Source organism: Arachis hypogaea, chromosome 14, assembly GCF_003086295.3.
Source record: "Arachis hypogaea cultivar Tifrunner chromosome 14, arahy.Tifrunner.gnm2.J5K5, whole genome shotgun sequence".
Taxonomy (NCBI): Eukaryota; Viridiplantae; Streptophyta; class Magnoliopsida; order Fabales; family Fabaceae; genus Arachis; species Arachis hypogaea.
The window spans coordinates 82,921,179-82,938,347 of record NC_092049.1 but is presented as its reverse complement, the minus strand read 5'-3'; the positions used below and the strand labels follow the sequence as shown (position 1 = coordinate 82,938,347).

Sequence of the window (17,169 nt, the reverse complement as noted above, 5' to 3'; positions counted from 1 at the left end):
ATATGTAAAACTAGGAGGTGAGGTTGGATAATTCAGAGGTGATGGCTCTTGATGAATGGGGTGTGAATAAGTGAAATCTCTTTGGTTTTGATCTTCCCAGCCACAACTTGAGTAGTGATCAAATTCACCAAAACATGGACCATTTTGTGGCTCTGGGAAGTACCCCGTTTCCTGTTCCTGATACTCCCACCCACCATGAGCATAATAACATGAATCATTCTGTGGTGGTGGAGAGTTTCTCATGAATTTTGATTGACCAAAAGATGATGGATACTCCTTTCTTTTTTGCAATGTGCTCAGTCTCAAACAATACTCATCCAAAGATAGTGGAAATTCCATAGTGAGGCAATATCACAAACAGCTAGTGGTTAGTATGCTAACAAGTGAATAAGCAAAGAAAACAAATTAAAATTTGCAGAAATTAGCAGTAATAAACTGAAACAAAAACTATTAACAAAAGAAAAGAAAAATTGCTCAATCTAGTTAACTTCCAATTGGAGAATTGTCAATCGAAAACCAATCCCCGGCAACGGCGCCATAAACTTGATGCGCATAAACTTGTTATGCTACGATTTAGGAAATTGCACGATCGGCAAAATTCCTTCCGGCAAGTGCACCGGTTATCGTCAAGTAAAAACTCACAATAGAGTGAGGTCGAATCCCACAAGGATTGGTTGAGTGAGCAATTCGGATTAGAAGTATATTCTAGTTGAGCGGAATCAAAATTTAGATGAGAATTGCAGAATGTAAAATTGCATGAATTAAAGAGCGAGAAGCTAAATTGCTGAAATTAAAAGGGATGGGGTGATTGCATGAATTTAATTGCATAATGTAAAGAGAAAGTGGTAGATCAGAAATGGGGAATTCATTGGGTGTTAGGAGATATTGAGATCTCCGAATCAAAACATTTCTATCCCTTCCTCAACCAATGCATTCATTGAATTTTGCTTGGCAATCTTATATGATTGGATCCCAATCCCTTGGCTCACCAATTCTCTCTAAAAACGAACAAATTCCCAATCCCTTGGTTTAAATGTTCATAAGAAGAGATGATGCTCGATCACTGATTATACCACACAGTTTCATGAACCACAATTTGGTAGGATTACATGTCACAATATCCATCCAAACCCCAATCCAATTCACTGTGAGAAAGCTTCTCTAGCATGAATCCTCCATTCCTTTCCCAAGGTTCCGAAGGATTCCAATTATGGGTAGTTTCTTTCCCAAGACAACTACCCAATGGAATTAGATCGAGAAGCTTTCTAACAAAATTCAAGAGAAAAGATTGAAGAAGAAGATAAAACTATTATTGATTCATTGAATTACAATAGAGCTCCCTAACCCAATGAAAGGGGTTTAGTGAGTCATAGCTCTGAATTCAATTACAAAACTCAAAGAAAATGATTTCCAGTTCTCTCCCCCTCAGGGGCTGGATTCCCCTTCAATCCCCCCTTTTTGAAATGCAGAAACTAAGGCCTTTAAATAGGCTCCCTAAATTACAAAATGAAAATGAAATTCAAAGCAAATTACAATCAAATGAAAATAAACTATTCTAGATGATTCTTGTGGCCTTGATTTGGTGTTGTTGATGGGCCTTGCTTGCTTGAAGGGTAGAGTGACATAATTGATCCAAAAAGGATAATGATCCATTAAACTACACTCAAACGTTGCACCCCCCTTTCTTGAGTCGTCACTTTGTTCTCTTGTCAACCTTGCCAATTTGATGCCAAATATAGACTATTATACCTCGTTGGAAAGCTATGGATGTCAGCTTTCTAACGCAACTGGAAGCTCCTCAATTGGATCTCTACAACTCGAGTTATACTCCATGGAAGGTGAAGAGGTTAGCTGGCCTGATTGCATGTTGGTACTATGCTCTTCTATGCACATTACGGGGCTGTTTTCTCCCTTAATTTTTAGTATCCACCATGCATGCCATATATGCTTGGAAAGCTCTAGATGTCTTCTTTCCAATGCATTTTGAATCACCTCATTTGAAGTTTTGTAGCTCAAGTTATTTATGTTTGAAGAAGGCATGGTCAAGCTGTTCCATATAACACGTTTAAGCTTCAGTTTAAGGTTAAACTGAAGCTTAAACGTGGAAATGGAAAAGGTAGCCCTGGAGGTCGAACACGTTTAAGCTCCAGTTTAAGGTCAAACTGGAGCTTAAACGTGGAAATGGAGAAAGCAACCCTGGAGGAGAAAACTTGGTCGAACACGTTTAAGCTCCAGTTTAAGGTCAAACTGGAGCTTAAACGTGGAAATGGCTCCCTGGTGCACTTCCCAATTCTGGCGTTTAACCTCCAGTTTAAGGTTAAACTGGAGGTTAAACGTGGAATTGCTTCCTGATTGGCATTCTCATTCTGGCGTTTAACCTCCAGTTTAAGGTTAAACTGGAGGTTAAACGTGGAATGCTTCTTTGGTGAGACTTTCATTCTGGCGTTTAACCTCCAGTTTAAGGTTAAACTGGAGGTTAAACTTCAATTCCAGCATTTCTTAGCCTTCATGATTCTGGCGTTTAAGCTCCAGTTTAGGCTTAAACTGGAACTTAAACTCCACATGTGATATTCAAGCTTCCTTTATTGATTTTGTTGCTTCCTTGCCTAGCCTCTTCTTCCCTGAAATCATCCAAACAATTGCATCAAAGTCTTGCAAAAATTCATGAGAATTCTTCCATTCATAGCTTTCAAGGAATATAACTAAAAACTCATGGAATTTGCATCAAAATCTTCATGTTGAATGATTTAAGACAAGCATGACTATTTGGCCCAAAATGATTACTTAAGGCTCAAGAAAATGCATAAAACAACTAAAAATAAAAGAAAAAGCCTAGTGAAACTAGCCTAAGATGCCTTGGCATCAGATATGCAATAGTCAAAATGTGAGAAAGAATTATATACTAGAAAAGAAAAAAATGATGAAAAATTGGTGTTTTGAAAAGAAAAAAGGAAGAAAAAGAAAAAAAAGAAAAGAGAATATGTATAAATTCATATAAGGTATAAATTAAATAATTTGAAAAAAAAAAGAAAAATTTGTATCATGCCTAAGTATGTGCATGTTTCAAATCTTAATTTGAACACTTTTAGCTCACTTTTTTCAAATCTTACCACACTTTTATTTTAGTCATGTTTCAACTTTATTAAAAGTCTTCTTAATGGTATGTGCATGTAAATGATTTTGAATGGTAAATATTAGAAGAATGATACGTTAAGAAAAGAAATTTTAATAGATGAGTAGGATGAGATATTAACTTATATACTTGAGAAAATGAGCAATATGCTATTTTTTAGTGAGACTCCATGTTGATCAATGCTTAAATGAGTAAATAGCAACTCAATTGATTTAAATTATTTAAAAACATTACATATTTTTTAATTGTATATATTTAAGTTTTAAGTATTGCCAAAATTTTAAAACTAAATTATTAGATCACATAAAATTTAGGATATTTTGTCGAGATATTTAAGTACTAACCTTTTTGAAATTTTCTTATCTTTTAGAGAATATTATTGCACGTGTTGCTCTAATGCTACCCAATAATTCAATAAAAAAAATTTGGTAACAAAAAATTTTCAGCCATAATTAACGAAAATTTTTTATAATTTACTTCATTTATATAACTTAATAACAGTTTTATTTTTTATCTCATTCTCCTATCAATCCACTTATCATATTCTTATCAGTCTCATTTATTAATGACATTAATTATAATATCATATTCCTTATAGGCATTCTTGTAATCAATACTTAATATTTTTTTTTATGATTTAATTTTTATATTTAAGAATATAATAAAGACTAATAATAATTATAAAGAACAGTATCGATAATTTGTATTAAATGAGTTAATTGTAATTGATTTTTTATTTTTGTTAAGTTATTTATCATCATTTAATGGAGATGCAAAACCTGAAAGCTATCCTAATATGGGTTTGTTTTCGTTAATTTAATTATTTTCATTCAAAATTCACAACTTTAATACCATTGCAAGCACAATTAGAAATTTAGAATAAGACAAGAAATTTTACAAGAAGTCATCTTTATCATTGCAAATAGTATGACAATTGAATTCGACCTTAATACGGTACCTATGATAGAAAGTACTAATGAAGAATTTGAACAACAGACAGACTCACCCAACGAGATTGTTGTCAGTCAACCAATTTTTGAGAATATGAAAAAACACATTAGTTTTGATGAAGTATGGTAATAAACTGATTTATTTAATTTTTGCGTTTTTATGTGTATTTATAATTATATTGTACTACTATGTTCATACACATAACATTCATACGTTCATATACATAACATCCATAATTACATACAACTAACGTCTAAAAATTAAATTCATGTTTATTAGATATTATATCCGTACACGTATCATTTTTTAGTTATTGCATAAGTAATTATAAAGTTAACACAAATGTTTTTAAATTTTATCATAATTGAATTTAAAAAATGTCAAATTCTTAAATTAATTTATTCAATTGATAAATTTACTCATAACATCTATAAATTCTCATACACATAATATCCATAATTTTATATTAATAACATCCATAATTTGTATTCATAATATTCATAATTTTATACTTATGATGATGTCTATAATTAAAAATTTTTATAATTAATATTATCAAATTTTTAACTATACGTCTTATTTATTCTTTAAATTATCTCATATGTGTACTAGTAGGTTATGATTTTAATTATTTTAATATTTTTATTTAATATTCATATGTATGCTTATTTATTGATTTTAATATAACGAGTTAATAATTATTTTTAAAAAATTATTTTAAAATTTTTGTTTATATTTTTTATTTTATTTTTTATTTTTTAATAGTCTATATGTAAAATATAAGTTGTATAATAGAAGTTGTTAAAAATTTTTAATTTAACTTTCATAATTTTTGCAGAGAATTATTGTATTTAATGGATAATAATGTGATTGAGAAATGGTAGGAATTTAATTTGAGAGAAACTTAAATTAATTTTGAAAAGAATGTTAATGACTCCAAACATGCAGCAAAATAATAGATAATAAAAAGGTGTATGTCATTTGCTTATCAAAAAAATGAAAATTTTTACATAGCATCACTCTAATCCAATATATTAGTGTTTATCCCTTTTGGATTCTCTACGAGTTTTGTTTTGTTTCATTTGAAGATATGTTTATCTTGTATATATTGTTACCCAATTTTATGTGCATTAGTACTTAATCATTAAATTAAATTAAAGTATAATTACTTTTTGGTAAAAAACAATGAAACAATTAATATAAAAATAATTATTTATATATGTATTTAAACTAAATCGAAATATAGGTTTCTTTATCCATCCATGTCTAATATAACATTCACAAGGGGATTTGATTATGACAAAATAGTAACTAAGTATGTGAGAATAAACACGACCAAGACAAATTTCAACTATACTTTATTCTACATGGAATGGCATGAACCATTACATATTATTATACTACCAAATATGCCACTGACCATAACAAAGTTGCAAGCAAATGTCACAATCCCCTAGTCAAAAATATATGATCAATCTTTTTCAGTATTGCGATCACCATTATTACTTGTTGGAGTTTCAAGAGTGATTTGTTTATACTTCTTGCTTGAAGTTGAAACATCTTGATAACTTTTTACTGGGTATTTTATGGCATTGAGTTCAACCTTTCTCAAAGCAGCTTTTCCAAGATCAATACCACAGGTATCAGAGAGCCTGACAAGGTAAAGTAACACATCTGAAAGCTCCTCACTAAGATGTGTTTTTTCTTCTTCTTTCCAATTGGGAAGTCCCCTCTTGACTTCACCTTTCCACTGAAATATCTCAGCCAATTCACCAACTTCACCCACCTACAAAGAATAATATACAAACAAACAAATCAGTTAATTAAGAATTGGAAATGATCTAGAGACCACATCTTTTAGTCTTGTTTGTCTTTTTGGTTAACTCTGATTAGTTGTTATCTCTTCTTGATCTGTCTGTTATAAGTCATACATAATTCACGTATAAATCGATTAGAAATACAAAATAATAACGTTATAATCCGGTTACATGTAACAATTATCCTTTTTTATAAATGATTATTATGCGTTAGTAATTGATTATTTATAGACAACGGTAACTATGTTATCAAAAACTTATAGGAACCAATTTTAGAGAAGAAGGGGAGGTATATGGAAAACTCCACTTAAGTGAGAAAATCGCTAAACCGACTTGAGCAACTGATTAGGGTTTCTTGTAAGTACCCATGTTCTGTATTCTACATTGTCTTACATATATCTCATCCATCTAGATTATATCAAATTCAACTCAGGGTGGACCAGCTATATTGCAGGAGATAGAAGACTTATCAAGGAAGAACATCTACCATTAATAACATAACATGAAACTATTTGTCATTGCCCAACAAATTTCTTGTGGTATGATTAAATGCAAACCAATCATGTGTTTGGTATTTAAAAGATGGTGAATGCTATGGTGTCTATTACTGGAAATGGATCCTCTCCAGTTTTTTTGTCACCGGAGAGAATACAGTGTAATTTTCCACCTTCAATTCTTCAAGTGGGACCAGAAATAAATGAGAGAGAGAATGCATTGAAGGGTGAGATTTTCCACTGGATATCATCCAATTTTTTTTCCACTAGAGAGGATCCACTCCCTCTATTACTTTGTACGTACATTACTAAAAAAGATAAATAAATAGTATTTAATAAATTTTACATAATTTATTTTTTATTTTAAATATTTTATTTATTATTTTAAAAGAAAAGTTAAACAATTTAAAAACCATAATAAAGGAACCATAAACATCACCTTAAAAGATTCAGAAGTAATCTGATTTATAAAATCAATACTAGGTTGCATTTTCTTATTGTATTTTTGATAAGATTTGACAATATTCAAACTAATTGTATTGAGGAAGAAAGAGGAAAGAGGGTAAAAATGTGAAATAATGACAATAACCAAATTAATTTCATACATATGAATGATTCCAAATTTGATTTGTAATAATAATTTAATTCAAATTAAATCTTTTTCTATGGTAATCTGTTCCAGACAAGTAATATCAACATCATAATTTAAGTAAAGACAAAAAAAAAAAAATAGAAAATCATATGTTTTAATTTGTATGGTGTAAACAAATGAAATATGTTTTCCATTAAAGTCAATTTGACTCTCATTTGAGAAAAGTCGCAAAAAGAACAAAAAACATAACTGAGTGATAGATCATCGTCTAAATGAAAAAGTTTCGGATTTAAAATATTTTAAAGCTCTAAATACAGTAATATTGGGATAGAAATAATTGATAAGAAAACAATATATAAGTGAATAAATTAAGATTATGTAATTATGTTCTTTATTATTTTGAATATTTTGGCTAAACAAAGCATGATATATTGGAAAAAAAATCGCAGTCTATGTATAAAAGTAAATAGTAAAATTTAAACATAATTAAAAAGTAAAATAAATCTTAAATTCTAAATAAAAATTCAATATAAATAATTATAAATTATTTTAAATAAAATATCATATGATTTTATTCTTAACAAAATAATAAAACATATATGCACTCGAAATCTCAATTAATAATTAAGTGTCATAAACCATTTGAGCATGGAATATAAATAGAAAAGTACAGGTAGACAATGAAAATATTAAACAATAAAAATATTAAATAATGTGAACAATGGATGTGAACAATGTATATATTGGATGTTCAATTTTCAATTTATTAGGTGTGCGATTGATTATTCTAATATTAGGATTTAGGTAAGTATTTTGGAATGTAGTGTGTTTTACTTGAATTTGGTCAATTTTAAGGTCCGTTGTTTAAGAAAGTCGTTAGTTACCTAGCATAACCCAATATAAAAAGATCTTTTAACATGGATATAAATATGAGTGACATATTATCTGAATTGTATAAACTTCACGTGTATACAAAATTACAAATTATATATATACACACGAACTGCGGTTGCGCGCGTATATCAGTGTTCATGTGTGCATCAATATAGTTTGGATTTTATATTATTGTAACACAGAAAAATTAAAGAAGTTATATACCAAAGCCAAAAGAAGGTTCCTCGGACTATGATACTGGTTCCAGTCCCTCTTTTCGGCAAATTGAGCCATTAACTTTTTCAGCATATCAAGGCTGACAGAGTCTCCATCAGGAACTTCGCTCATTTTGAATATAATACACACAGAAAGAGAACAGCAATAACTGAAGAAACTATGAATATGAGAGAAGAAAGAAAGACTACAAGAGAATCACGGAATTATGGGTAAAGCATGCATTGTTCGCTTCTCAAGAAGGGATATAATAACTATCTCTATATATATAGAAGATAAAAAATCATGGAATTGTGAAAGAGGTCAATAGATTTAAAAGAGAGAAAAATAGCATTGAACACCTTACTTTTTATTGTTTTAAAAGAAATAATATCTGCAAATCATACACAATAATTACGTCAACTTTTAAATTAATGCAATTAACTCTCAATGAAAAAAATATATAATTAATTGTAAACGTAACTTAATAAAAAAATGTTTCAAAAAATTACATATATTAATAATAGATTTGACTTATGAAATTATGAATAAAATCAAGAATTTAATTTTCATTAATTAGAGGTTTGAATTATATTTGACTATGATAAATATCTTTTTTCGTTGAGAAATATCACTTCCATTTCTATCTTTTATACATACTCCACATTATTCCCCTCCCTTAAGATATTATAATAATTTAATCTTTAACTCATTTTACAAAAATGTCCTTCAATTTTTGTGAAAAATATATATATATATTTTAACTTTAGTAAATAAAGTAAATATTTTACACAGTTTTCATTTCTTAAGTAAATATTTTACATAATCTTCATTTCTTTTCAAGATTTTTGATGTACTAAGAAACATTTTTCTTTTGTAAATTAAATAAAGTAAAATTAAGTAAAATTAAGCTGGAAAAGGGCCGTATAACATTTGCAAGATGACCTCAACAGTAATTCTATACTTTGGTCACCTCAAAAATAATTTGTCTTAAATTGCCATACTTTAAAAATGGTTCATGGTCACGTTCCCTCTCCTGATGAATTATTAGGTCTAAAAAGCTTACTTCAGAAATGCAATGCAAACACATACAAAAATAGTGTGTTTTGGCTCCAATATATTAAGGAACATGCTCAACAAGCCAACTATTTGAAAAGTTTTTCTCTCCCTCTATTGTGCTTTGTACATAGCATATTATATATATGTATATATGGAAAAAATAGTCCCAACTCAAAAATCAAGTGTCCTTTATGAAATGGCTAAAAGATATATGAGAATGTGCGGGTTGAATCATGGTTTCATTCTTTTTTGAAGTAGAAAAACTTTAGAAGCCATATCAACTCTTTGGACTCCTAAGCAATGGAATATGTTAACTTGAGATAAAAAAACACTTTTATAAGGACTTTTTTATTTAAATAAAATAAAGGGATGAATATTATCAGATTCTCCTAAATCATATTTCAAAATGTAAATCTCCTAAATCTATTAATATATAAATCATCACAGAGCTGTGTGTTTTTAATAATATGTAAAACACCACACTCTATGACGATTTATGCATGGAACACCTTCACGAAATGCACGTAAATTATTCCAGGGTACTGAGCTTTCCAAGTTGAATGTAACTCGTCCTATGGTAGGATGGATTACATGTTTTTTATCTAAACCACTAGAGGGTAGCATGATTTATGTGTTTGACACAACACACAACAGTCCAGCACGATTTACGTGCAAAAATCTAAGACACAATAGGCTATAACGATTTACATTTGAATACATAAAGCTCAAGACCCGATTTATGAAGACAAAGAAGCTATAAAAAAATGAGTATGATATATAATGTTCCATAGATGAATTGAGAGTTTTGAAAAAGATGGCTGAGAGTGTGTTTTTGCTAGTTCATCACTGAGAAAAAATTGATAAAAACACAAGTGAGAGTGTTACGTTTTCTAGTAAAAGATTGGAGTATTGTAAATCCTTCAACGAGTTTATTGGATTTACAAAATAGTATATTACAGAAGTTAGAAAAGTGCAGCAAAAAAGTGTAAAACAAGTGTTTTTTGGATTCCTATCTTACTCAGGCAAGGTTATGTTAAGTTTGGAAAGTATGAGATGCTAGGAGATGACGACATGCGAGTTATATTTCACAGTCAACCTAGATTTCCAGATTTGGGAGCTATGGAGTTGTTTGCGAGAATGGTTAATATAAAGGGTAGCTCTGGTGGATCTGCTCTGAATCTGCCAACCAGCATGATAGAAGGAGATTCTAGCGCCATTCCAACTAGTTACGAGGTTACTACTCATATTTTGTCTCCATCATTTGTAGTAGATTTGCCTGTGCAGGCAGATAATGCAGATGACTTAGGAGATGTGCGTACCTTTAGAGAGCTTGTAGCTGCAATGAGAGCAGCACTTGTATTGGATGGTGCACCGGTATTCTTGGAGGTCAGAAATACGGATCCACTTGCTGAGGCTATCAGATATGATGGGTTAGATTCGGAACCACTCGTTATTGGTGATGATATCGACAATAAAAAAGACACAACACGAGTTGGGAGATCGCAATATTAGTCATGCTCTCAGACACAACAGTACCCTCCACACTTCTCTAATTTAGATGTTGAGGCAATGAATCAATCAGCATTTTCAGATCAACATCAACCTACTATTCATGGAGACGGGCTTGGTATGCTTGGCACAGACAAGTTTCAAATCGGCTAGAGGTTCTAAAGCAAAGGGGAAGTTGTGTTGATAATGAAGAGTTATAATATTCGTTGGGGTGTTGAGATAAACTGTTTGAATCCAATCCATTGAAGTATCATGGAAAGTGTGTGCAGTTTGGAAATGGATGTAATTGGTTGATACCGTGACTGTGCATAGAGATGAGGCTACTGGAAAGTCCAAAAATACAATGGGCCGCACACATGTCTTGCAACAGAGATATCCACCGATCATAGGAAGCTCGATTATCATGTCATCTATGCGTCAATTCTATCACTGCTCATGACGGATGCATCAATCTCCATGAAGGTATTGCAAAATGCGGTGTCATCAAAATTTGGTTTCAAGCCTAGTTACAGAAAGGTGTGGATGGCTAAGTAGAAGGCGATTGTACAGATATATATGCTTGGCACTATAGCAGTGTTCCGTACTTCACCTGTCAGGGCTGGTAATACGGTCGATGGAACGAGGGTGTTTTTTCATCAATTGTTTTGGACGTTTCCTCCGTGTGTTGAGGCCTTGAAATTTTGCAAGCCACTAATATCTATCGATGGTACTCATTTGTATGGCAAGTATGGGGGTACTTTACTAATGACGATTGCAAAAGATGGAAACTCAAACATTCTCCCAATTGCGTTGGGTTAGTGGAGGGCGAGAACACGGATTTGTAGAAGCTTTTCCCGAGTCATCTTCGTCAACACGTGACACCATAGCCTGTCATTCTAGTTATCTCTGACTGCCACAATGCAATCAAGGCTGTGTTGGTTGCCAAAGATAGTGGGTGGCTCCTATCAACCACATATCGTGCATTCTGTGCAAGACACATAGCTGCTAATTTTACGCTAAACTTTAGATCTAAGGATGTATGAAAGATTATTGTGAATACAACATACGCGAAGACTGAACAAGAGCATTAATATTACATGGATATCTTGAAGCAGAAAGACCCGGCAATGGTTGATTGGTACAACAGGATCAGAATAGAGTTGTGGACCCAACATCGGGATGGCCGCTGATATGGTCATATGACAACCAATATTTATGAGTGTATTAATGTCGTCCTAAATGGTACACCCATGGGTTCACTTGTTAAGTTAACACATGGGCGTTTGGCTGAGCTCTTTGTTAGAAAAGGAAAGGAAGCAGAGTTGTAGCTCGAGACTAGACAAGAATTTTGTCAAACACTCATGAAAGCGATTGAGAATAATCTACATGCCTCCAAAAATATGCGGGTTGAACTGTATGACAGAGGAAACTCAAAGTTTGTTGTGGATGAGATTGCACCGACAGGGGAAAGAATTGCTTTAAGTACGTGTAGGGTTTCGCTATCGTTGTGCACATATGACTGTGGATATTTTCAAAACCTCCATTATCCATGTCGTCATATGTTTGTAGCTTATTCGTATTGCAGACTAGATTGGAGGACTTATGTTGATAATGTGTATTGCCTCAGCACCATGTTCAATGTTTATAAGATGGGTTTCTCTCCACCAATTCATGATGACTTGAAGCCCTTGTACGAGGGTCCTCAGGTTATCCCTGATCCCATCATGATGCGAGTGATAGTTGGTCGTTTTCAGACTACAAGGATAAGAAATAGTATGGATGACACTGATTATGATTGCCCAAAGAGATGTGATATGTGTAGGCTTCTAGGATATACTAGGAGGCAATGTCCCTGATGCACCATTATTTCGTAGTATATTTTGTGCTTAATTTAGGTGGATTTTAACCACTTTACTCACATTTATTCAATGAAATAGCATGGTTTCATGATTTTCTCCTAAATTGTGCTTAAGTGTGAAAACATGCTTTTTAGGCCCTTAATTTGCTAGTTTTGATTCACCTTTGATTCCACTAGATACCTTGATGTGTTTGTTAGTGAATTCAGGTTGAAAAGGCTAGGAATAGATCAAAGGAGTGAAGAGAAAAGCATGCAAGTGGAGAAATCATGGAAAATCAAGGATTTGGAGTGCTTACACCGACGCGCACGCGTAGAAGACGTGCACGCGTAAATTTAAAGTCGCATGGCGACGCGTACGCGTGACCCACGCGTACGCGTCGATGCTCGAACGTGACTTCATTAAAGTAAAAACATTGGGGGCAATTTCTGGGCTTCCCAGGCCCAAATCCAACTCATTTCTGAAGCCTATTACATGCAGAATTGAGAAGAGTCAGGGGGAACACATAGTTGAATTTTCATCATGTTTTAGTTAGTTTCTAGAGAGAGAAGCTCTCTCTTCTCTCTAGAAGTAGGTTAGATCTAGATTAGGATTTCTTAGATATAGGTTTAATTCATGCTTTGATTTACTTTTTCTTTTCAATTTCTTATTCCTCTACCTTTGCTTTCTTAGTTTTGTATTTCATTACTTGTAATTGTTTACTTGTTATTGATGCACTCTTGTTTTCTCTATTTTTCTTTAATGCAATTTGAGTTTGATTTCTTTTATTGTTGATTTGAGTTGTTGTTGTTAATTTCCTTGCAATTGATAGTGTAGATCTACTTTTCTTGCAATTTCTATTCATCAAAATGGCGCCATTGTTGGGGAATTGCAAATGTGCGCTTGTTATTGGTTATTTTACATATGTTAATATTGTGAATAGTTTGCTCTTTTGTTAGTTTGCTTGTTTGATTTAGTAGTTAGATTTTATCTCCTTGTTTTTGTACTTTTTTTTGTATTTGCTATCATAAATTCTCATCCCTTTGGCTATGAGTTTGGTTACAACTATGTTGTAGGAAATGGAGATTATAATGAGAACATGTATCAAGGATGGAACAATCAAAGGTGGGAGGAACCTCAAGCGTATGCTCAATCTTCATGGCAACAACCCCCACCAATGTATTATGAGCAACAACCATTCCATGATGCATATCAACCCAATAGATATGGCGGACCCCCTTGTAGTTACCAACAAGCCCCACCATATGGTTATGAACCTCACCCTCAACATAACCCTCAAATATACTCACAAGCCCTTTTTTACCAAATACCTCCCTATGACCCTCATCCATCATATACCCAATCACCCCTACCTCATCCGTGTGACCATTATGTAAGAAAATTCTTAGAGCCATGATGAGCGGATATTTTATACGCTTTTTGGGGTTAATTTCATATAGATTTTAGTATGTTTTAGTTGGTTTTTAGTTTATTTTCATTAGTTTCTAGGCAAAATTCATATTTCTGGACTTTACTATGAGTTTGTGTGTTTTTCTATAATTTTGGGTATTTTCTGGCTGAAATTGAGGGAGCTGAGCAAAAATCTGATTCAGGCTGAAAAAGGATTGCTGATGCTGTTGGATTCTGACCTCCCTGCACTCAATATAGATTTTCTGGAGCTACAGAACCCCAAATGGCGTGCTTCCAATTGCGTTGGAAAGTAGACATCCAGGGATTTCCATAAATATATAATAGTCCATACTTTGCTCAAGGATAGATGACGTAAACTGGCGTTCAACGCCAGCCCTCTGCCCAATTCTGGCGTCCAGCGCCAGAAACAAGTTGCAAGTTGGAGTTCAACGCCAGAAAAGGATCCAAAGCTGGCGTTGAACGCCCAAAACAGCCCCAGGCACGTGAAAGCTTTAGTCTCAGCCCCAGCACACACCAAGTGGGCCCCAGAAGTGGATTTCTGCACTATCTGTTATAGTTTACTCATTTTCTGTAAACCTAGGTTACTAGTTTAGTATTTAAACAACTTTTAGGGACTTACTTTGTATCTCATGACATTTTAGATCTGAACTTTGTACCTTTTGATGGCATGAGTCTCTAAACTCCATTGTTGGGGGTGAGGAGCTCTGCTGTGTCCCGATGAATTAATGCAAGTATTTCTGTTTTCCATTCAACCATGCGTGTTCCTATCTAAGATCTCCATTCGCACTTCAATATGAATGTGATGAACGTGACAATCATCATCATTCCACCACGAACGTGTGCCTGACAACCACTTACGTTCCACCGTAGAATGAATGAATATCTCTTAGATCTCTAAATCAGAATCTTCGTGGTAAAGCTAGATTGATGGCAGCATTCAAGAGAATCCGGAAAGTCTAAACCTTGTCTGTGGTATTTCGAGTAGGATTCAAGGATTGAATGACTGTGACGAGCTTCAAACTCGCGAGTGCTGAGCATAGTGACAGACGTAAAAGGATAGTAAATCCTATTCCGGTACGATTGAGAACCTGCAGATGATTAGCCGTGCGGTGACAGCGCATTTGGACCCTTTTCACTGGAAGGATGGATGGTAGCCATTGACAACGGTGATCCACCTACACACAGCTTGCCATAGGAGGACGTGCGTGCGTGAATCAGAAAACAGAGGAAAGCAGAATTTCAGAAGACAAAGCATCTCCAAAACTCCAACATATTCTCCATCATTGCATACAAGTATAATTTGTATTCTGCCCTTTTTCTCCTTGCAATCATATTTGATAAGTGAATTATTTTATTGTCTTCCTGACTAAGAGTTACAAGATAACCATAGATTTCTTCAAGCCAACAATCTCCGTGGGATCGACCCTTACTCACGTAAGGTATTACTTGGACGACCCAGTGCACTTGCTGGTTAGTTGTGCGAAATTATATTGTGAAGTAATTTTCGTGCACCAAGTTTTTGGCGCCGTTGCCGGGGATTGTTCGTGTTTGAACAACTGACGGTTTATTTTGTTGCTTAGATTAGGAAACTTTTTCTTTTTGATTTAGAGTCTCTTATTATTGTTCTTGGTTAAAATTTTATACTTCTTCAAAACAAGTGTTACATTTACTGCCCAATTGGCTAGAGCGTTGGTCTAAGTCCGTGGCAGTTTGGTATACTCTTTTTAAAGAAAAAATCGTTTTCAAAAATAATAATTTCTCTATTAAATTTTGTGCTAAACTTTAAGTTTGGTATTTTTTTGTTGATTTCTCTTTTGGTTTTCGAAAATTTTAGTTTAGTTTTCTAAAAATTTTAAGTTTGGTGTTCCTTGGTGTTTTCCCTCCAAAATTTTCAAAAACAAGGAGCATCTGATCTAAAAATCCTAAATCTTGTGCCATCTTATTATTTTTCTCTCTCCTCTTTAAATTCAAAAATATCTTTTCTCTCTATTTTAAAGCAAATTTTCGAAATTTACCTTTAAAAATTCAGATTTTTTTTAAATTTAAAACCTTTTTCAAAAATCATCATATCCTTTTTAAAACTTCCTAACCACTTTCTCTCTCCTCAATTTTTCGAAAATTTTCAACCATTTTTGTTTATTTTATTTTAATTTATTTCATTTTCGAATTAAATAAATAAATAAATAAATAAAAAATAAATTTTTTATTTGACATCATCTCCCTTTCTCCATTATGGATCTAAGTGGAAATGAACAATCCAGGAGGACTCTGGGGTCATATGCTAACCCCTCTACTATTTCATATGGGAGTAGTATCTGCATACCCTCCATTGGAGTCAGTAGCTTTGAGTTGAATCCTCAGCTCATTATCATGGTGCAGCAAAGTTGCCAGTATTTCGGTCTTCCACAGGAAGAACCTACAGAGTTTCTGGCACAATTTTTACAAATTGCTGACACAGTACATGATAAGGAAATAGATCAGGATGTCTACAGACTATTACTGTTTCCATTTGCTGTAAAAGATCAAGCTAAGAGGTGGTTAAATAACAAACCTAAGGCTAGCATAAGGACATGGAAACAGCTGACAGAAAAATTCCTGAATCAATACTTTCCCCCAAAACGGATGACACAGCTAAGGCTAGACATCCAAGGCTTTAAACAAGGAGATAAGGAATCTCTTTATGATGCCTGGGAGAGATACAGAGAGATGCTACGAAAATGCCCCTCTGAAATATTTTCAGAGTGGGTTCAGTTAGACATCTTCTATTATGGGCTTACAGAAGGAGCTCAGATGTCTCTAGATTACTCAGCTGGTGGATCTATTCACATGAGAAAGACAATTGAAGAGGCTCAAGAGCTCATTGATACAATTGCCAGGAATCAGCATCTGTACCTAAGCAGTGACCCTTCCATGAAAGAAGAGGTTAAAACAGTAACTGCTGAACTCAGCCCTGTAAAACAAGCTGCTGAATTCAATCAGCAATTGGACTTTCTAACAAAGCAGTTAGCCGAATTCAAGGATAAACTACAAGAGACAAGGATGGCTAATATAAATATGGAAGAACAATTGAAGCAAACAAAGCAGCAGCTGTCAAGACAAATAACAGAAGAATGCCAAGCAGTTCAATTGAGAAGTGGGAAAACATTAAATACCCCACCTCAAGGCAGCAAAGAGCCAAGGAATGAGCAAACCACCCAAAATTTACCTGAGGACAGTAAGAGCCCAGGGAAAAGTAATTCTGGCACTAAAAAGCCAGAAATCTGGTGGAAGGCTGGCGCTGAAC

General features: G+C 33.3%; 1 protein-coding gene across 1 annotated transcript; it reads right to left on the bottom strand.

Moving 5' to 3' along the window:
- Window positions 1-5,315: 5,315 nt before the first annotated feature.
- LOC112740426 (uncharacterized) lies at window positions 5,316-8,311 on the bottom strand. Its single transcript, XM_025789139.3, has 2 exons — window positions 8,086-8,311; window positions 5,316-5,870 (listed from the first exon to the last, which is right to left on the bottom strand). The coding sequence occupies exons 1-2, from the start codon at window positions 8,206-8,208 to the stop codon at window positions 5,556-5,558; spliced, it is 438 nt and encodes a 145-aa protein (XP_025644924.1). The 5' UTR covers window positions 8,209-8,311; the 3' UTR covers window positions 5,316-5,555.
- Window positions 8,312-17,169: the final 8,858 nt, after the last annotated feature.